The following is a 6211-nucleotide window of genomic DNA, read 5'->3' as shown; positions in this document are numbered from 1 at the left end:
AGAATAATATATGATCTTAGAATTCAAATTTAAACTGAAGTACGAAACTAAAGTACGAAATTATTGTGTAGAACTGTATATTTTGGATATGTATATATGTTAGTAGAAGGATTACTGTGCTCCAAGCATCACTAACACTCCAGCTGATATAAATGTAGCTGATTATTTACTCTATGAACTGCAGGAAGGGAAGTTTAATCTACTAACAGACTACAATTTACTAGTTTATTATATCAAAAAAGAACATTCGCTTCCAAAATTTATGCAAGTACAAAAAATACATTCACATTTTAAAAAATGCTGAACACATCAGATTTTTTTAAAAAATATTCCCGACTAACTGTGTCCTCACAATCCCACACCGGGTGCAAAAAGTTAAAGACTGTACCGATTGTTCAGGAAACGACGGTAAAACGAGCTAAAAGGCCCCTGGATGTGAAAGGCTTTGTACTCTATCAACTGGACGTGATGAGGATTTCAACAGAAAACTTGTTGCTGTGAGAACCTGCTCCTGCATGACAAGAATCCTCTTTGTTTTATCCGTGGCCCTGCTCCACAGATAATGGAGCAAAATGTGGCCTGAGGGAGATAATTTGTTCCCAGATCTTCAGATCGCAATATTTTCATTTGAGCCCAGGAGGGGATCTCCTGAATTGCCAGCCTCCATTGTGTTCCAACAAGGGACACGAAAGTCTTGTCAATTAATTTCTCTTTTATTCCAGAGCACAGAGCGCCTGAGTGAATTCAATTATCAACCAATTAAGAGGTGTTTCTTCTTGTTTACAGGCTTTGATTCCGTGCGTATCCATATTGTTTGGAAAATAAGACCGAAGGGTGCTAAATTACTTGAACATTTTCTCTGCATGGGCTGTTTAGTTTCTCCCCAACAGCAGGCTTTCTGTTGTGTCCCCTGGGTCACAAGCACAATGACATGCAGTTGAACCCTCTCGTCAATTGTTTGGCTCGGTCACACAGACACACACTAGACAGTCGGCATTTTGCGTGACAGGACTTTGGGAATGGAGGAGCAGGTGGGATATTCAGCACACAGGTTAGAGCCGAGCGGGCGCAGTCAAATCCAGGACAAAAAGCTGAACTTCTGAACCTCGTGGATGTAAGTTAAAGGTCTGATTGCTCGTTAATGAGGGCATTGGAAGTGACAAGCGGAAAATGTTTCTGTCCTACACACTTAACAGCTTACGGCTACTTTGACTTCAGATTTCCTGACAGGCTCTCAGGCATTATTCTGGTTTACGTTACGTTTTATCACTTTCTTCGGAAAACCGAAAGGTTTGGAACTTAAAACTCGTTTCAGCCTGACTGTACGACACACAGAGAACAAACTATTTTAGTTCAGGATCCTACACGAACAGAGAGGATCATAAAGACCTGGAGAGCTATAGAAATCTGTCGAACAAGCATTAAATAACCCCACAAAACATGCTTGCATGTCTACTTCAAAATATAAAAACATTTTTTACGAGAAAAAGAAAAAGAGAAAAGAAAAGAAAGCCTAAAGCGTAGGAAATAAATCAGGAACACCTTAGTCTCAAAGCGCGGCCTCGCTTAGGAAAGCAGGAAAGGACACGTAAACCTCGATGAGCGTGGAGTTAAAATAAATGACTTTTATTCAAACGTCGGCGTGAGTTTAAATAAAACATAAAACAATTCAGTCAAACATACATGTCACGGTTCTTCTTATGAAAATAATTTCTGTACATACACGTCTTCTTTCTTAAGACAAAGAATTAGCCCAAAGGAGCAGCTGCTAGTAAAAAAAAAAAAGCAAGTGAAATATGCACCCATCAGATCCAAAGTTAGAGGGTTGTAAGACTTGAGTCTAAACATAAAGCATCTCTTCTGCACTAGTGGAACAGAGAAGAGGCAATGCATGCGTCTCTGTAATAAACTGACAGTTTTTCCTCACTTTGGAGGGGTAATTGTGATAAAGACCAGTTTAGTTCCAGTGGCACAGTGAGGCCCAAACCAGAAATGCAACAGACATAAGAAATGTGGATGGGGGGGTACATTACTGCAGCACTAAACAGACAGTCTACACCTCTGTTCCTTCCCGGCTGTATATGAGGTTGTTAACACTAAAATGGTTGGAGAGGCTCTGTACCGATGAGTAATAGTTCATTCTGTTGTTGTCAGAGTTCAGAGGGGAGATTAAAGTGGGCGAGTAGGAGCCCAGTCCGGACATGCCCTCTCTGGTCTGAGACAACACCCCGAGATGCCCGGAGCCGTAGTCCCTCTCCCCGCCGACCCGGGAGCCGTCGCCGGCGCCAGCGCCTCCGCCGCCACCGGCGCCCACCAGCAGCGAGTTCACGCTGGACACGAAGCTGCCGAAACAGGGGCTGTGTTCCGCGGAGGGAGACGGCGACGACTTGGGCTCCGTCGACGCCGGGGATCCGTGCAGGCTGGGCGGCGAGGAGCTCAGGAGGCTGGCGGTGTCCGAGAGCTTGTGCGGGCCGTCCTCCGACTTGACGGGGAGAGCGCTGCTGTCGGCTCCGCTCAGGTCCGCTCTCCTCTTCCTCTTCCGCCTGAAGTTGCCGTTGTCGAACATCTTCTCACAGTTGGGGTCCAGCGTCCAGTAGTTCCCTTTACCTGGAGGAGAATCAGAACAGTTAGGGATGACATTCTTATATCCAAATATTAGTATGTTTTTTCCTACACAAACTTCATAAAAAAAGAATCCACTGTGAATTTGAATTGTTACATTTATTTAAAGTAGAGATGATTAACATTTAAACACTAATATGAGACTATAAGATTCAAGCTGGTAACATTTACGATTATTATTATTATTTTTTTTATTATTATTATTGCAAAATGAATTAAAAGACTCACCGGGGTCATCCTCATCCCGTGCCACTTTCTTGAAACAGTCGTTCAGTGACAAGTTGTGGCGAATCGAGTTCTGCCACCCAGCCTTGCTCTTCTTGTAGAAAGGAAAGTTGTCAGCCACGTACTGGTAGATCTGACTCAGAGTCAACTTTTTGTCTTGGGCGTTCTGTATGGCCATGGCTATCAGTGCCGAGTACGAGTAAGGCGGCCTGACCATCTTGAAGAGTTCCTGCTGGCTGGAGATGGAAAGCCACCCCAGGTCCGCACCGCCGAAGCCGCTGGGAGGCGGCAAGAACTGCCTCTGGTTCGACCCGTATCCAGACTGAATGTAGGACGCGCTGTTGTTCCCGGGCAGATACGGAGAGGAGTTGATGCTCGGCCCGTTCAGCCACAGGTACGGGTTGGCAGACGGGGAGGTGTATTCCCCGAGGCCGTAGCTGGAGTGAGTCGGCGGCCTCTGAGTGTGGTGGTGGTGGAGATTCTGTTGGTAAACACCGTAGTTGTCGCAGTACACGGCCATGTCCAGGAGCTCCTGCGCGCTGGGGTGCTGAATAGGGCTAGTCTGCTGGTTAGATGGTTGGTGTCCAAAAGCGTTCATAATCCACACTAACCAGATTCCCCAAACCTAATTTCGTCTCTCTGCGTCTCTCCCTCAGGACTGAGCCTATTCCCAGAAGGAGGAGTATTTATGCGCAGCGCCCGGAGCCTCTACAGGTAGCCCATTGAAGAAAACTTTTGGGACGGTCACACCCCTCCCTTCTGTCTCGCTACACCCAAGTACTCACCCAATCTCCCTATCAATGAGCACCGATACCGCCTTTGACTGCGATGATGAGCTTCGTGTTATTTGTAAGTTTTTATTAAGGCTTGTTAGTGATTTCTAAGCATATCAATAACGGTGCGTAATTACGCGTGGAAATTTATATCAGCTACGATGAGTTTTAATCGTCTTTTTAAAAACTAAAACCTTCACAGAGAACTAGAATAAAACATATTATGTAGTTTTGCCAACATACGGTGTATTAAATATGATCAATTAATTGTTGGGGGCAAAATGTGTGGGCTTTGTGTGTCCAGAATGGATTGTAGACATACAGTATATATATATATATATTTATTTAAAAAAACTTAGTGTGTCTGTGTATCATCGCCACTGTTTGTAAAAGAGAGAGAGAGAGAGAGAGAGAGAGAGAGAGAGAGAGAGAGAGAGAGAGAGAGAGAGGTGATTCGTTTGCAATAAACACTACACAAGTGCCGCAAGTTTAGTGTCAACAAGTGACTCGTGGAAAAACGATACCCAGGAGGCTCCCGGAGAAAACAGGTTTGGTTATATTTGTCTTGTCCGATAAAATCTTTTTTTTTTCTTTTTTTTTCTGTAAATTATTGACCCTGCTAAAACTGACAGCACAATCAACAAGGTTTCTCTTATGCTTAAACTTAAGAATTTTAAGTAAAAATAGCATTTTAACAATCTGGACCATTCAGAATTATTTCTGGGTAATCATTCTGATGATTATGTGGCGTATTAGGAAAACACAGAAGTAACAATCTCCTCCGACACAAATTTCAAGTTGGATAGAGGAGCAACTCCACTCCGGCGGTGTGGCCGACCCTACACAAGGAAAATGGCCGGTTTTCGATTAAGGGGAAAGTGGAAAACACGACAGCTCACTGATACTTTTAACCGCCCCGAAAGGTTATTCGAGGCCCTCAACAATTTAAGTGGCAAACACAAAAATCTAACAACACGATCACTCCAGAGAAATGTTCCAAACAGATTTCCACCTTGTGCCAAATTCGGCAGCGACTTAATCCTCCACGATAGGCCCGTGTTATTCACCTGTCTGGATGCAGTGTGGCTATTCAGTGTGATAAATCATTGTGAAGGATGTTGCACAACTTTTCAAATTTCTCCTCATGAGTCAGTTTAAATGTCCACGACTGTGGCGCGTTTAATGACTCCGGCGCAACTGAATTCACAAGCAACTTTTAGCCTCCGCGCATCGGTCTCCTGTCATACCTGCGGAAGGTTGTCTCTGCGGGTTGCTGCTGGACTCCTGCGCTAATCGGCAGAACATTCCTCCTCTCCATGACCTTGATGTAATTGTTTGGCTCCGAGGTGTTGTCCCGACCACAGGCTGTACAGCAGCGGCGGGCAACGGGGCTCCGCGGGGGAGAGGTGGCATTTAACCCCCCGATGAAAACAACACAACCTGTTAGGTGTCTAACACCTAGTACAGCTAATTACTGCTGACTGCTGGCCGGACACGTGGACGTGAAGCAATTCGAGGAAGGGCCGCTTCGACACGATGCTCTCGTGTTTAAGATCTTATGGGAAGTTTTATGCTGCTGTGGATGAATGAAAACTGGGAGATTGAAAGAATTCCCACAAACCTGTACTACATTAAAAAGTTCTGCAAACATGGATTAACAGAATAACCAGATTATAGAATATTCACAACGTTAAAGTAGAAATCTGGGTGTCCGTGTGTGCCACAGTATAGTTCCTGTGTGTAATATGTGTGTTTTATACAATATTTGTTATGTTTGTGTGTACACACATAGAACATCTTCCTATAAATGTCCAATATTTGTCACATATGTATATTTCTTGGTGCAAAGCAGTAACTGTGGGCTAAATGTGCAGTATGGGATATACATGATATGACATATGAGGATGAGTGGTTTAAATATGGGTTGTTGCTATTGTCATACAAGATATTTGCACACAAAACCATGCAGTTTTATTTGTGTACATGCAGTAGATGGGTGATGTGTTTGCTGTAAGTATGTAATAACTGGGGTTTTTGTACACAGATTTGTGCATTATTTGTATACGACCAGGAAATATCTACGGAATAAATGAGCAGTATTTGTGTTATTTGTATATGTGCCAAGGTGCAGGGAGGTGGAAAATGCATTTTAATGGCACGGAAATTAGACAACTTTATTAGATTTATGACGTCTAATTAGGTCTGGTAAATAGATTTCTTATACTACCAGTGGTGCTGGAGTCTTGATCTTGCTGGTATTTGTATTTGTAATATAAATGTGCAATATGAGTGCGATGTCTGCAGCGTTTGTTTAGTGGCATGTGTAACATTTGTGGCATAAATGCACATGATTCGTGTCATTTGTGCACACCATACGTGGTGCATAGGCCGTTTCTTCTGTGTGAACATGCACCATTCGTGGAATGCATGTGCAGCATATGTGGCGTTTGTTCAGTCACATGTGCAGAGCGCTGATAAGTATGCGTAAATGATCATTATTTGTATGTAACACATGCAGAATGTGGACAGGGTCTTTGACATAAATGTGCCATATTTGTGCTATTTCTGTATAAACATGCAATATCTGGGAC

The 6211-nt window shown here is 43.6% G+C and overlaps 1 protein-coding gene across 1 annotated transcript; it reads right to left on the bottom strand.

Annotated features, from left to right (window-relative positions):
- Positions 1-1599: 1599 nt before the first annotated feature.
- Positions 1600-5312, bottom strand: foxi1 (forkhead box i1). The gene is made up of 2 exons (XM_047609386.1): positions 2851-5312; positions 1600-2607 (listed from the first exon to the last, which is right to left on the bottom strand). The coding sequence occupies exons 1-2, from the start codon at positions 3443-3445 to the stop codon at positions 2054-2056; spliced, it is 1149 nt and encodes a 382-aa protein (XP_047465342.1). The 5' UTR covers positions 3446-5312; the 3' UTR covers positions 1600-2053.
- Positions 5313-6211: the final 899 nt, after the last annotated feature.

Source organism: Mugil cephalus, chromosome 16 (assembly GCF_022458985.1).
Source record: "Mugil cephalus isolate CIBA_MC_2020 chromosome 16, CIBA_Mcephalus_1.1, whole genome shotgun sequence".
Classification (NCBI taxonomy): domain Eukaryota; kingdom Metazoa; phylum Chordata; class Actinopteri; order Mugiliformes; family Mugilidae; genus Mugil; species Mugil cephalus.
This window is presented reverse-complemented; position numbering and strand designations above follow the sequence as displayed.

Excerpts from the sequence above, each read along its gene's own strand:
- foxi1 (XM_047609386.1), bottom strand. The coding sequence starts at position 3,445 with ATGAACGCTTTTGGACACCAACCATCTAACCAGCAGACTAGCCCTATT. Across the intron at positions 2,608-2,850 it reads ACGGGATGAGGATGACCCCG|GTAAAGGGAACTACTGGACG; the intron begins GTGAGTCTTTTA and ends ATTCTCCTCCAG.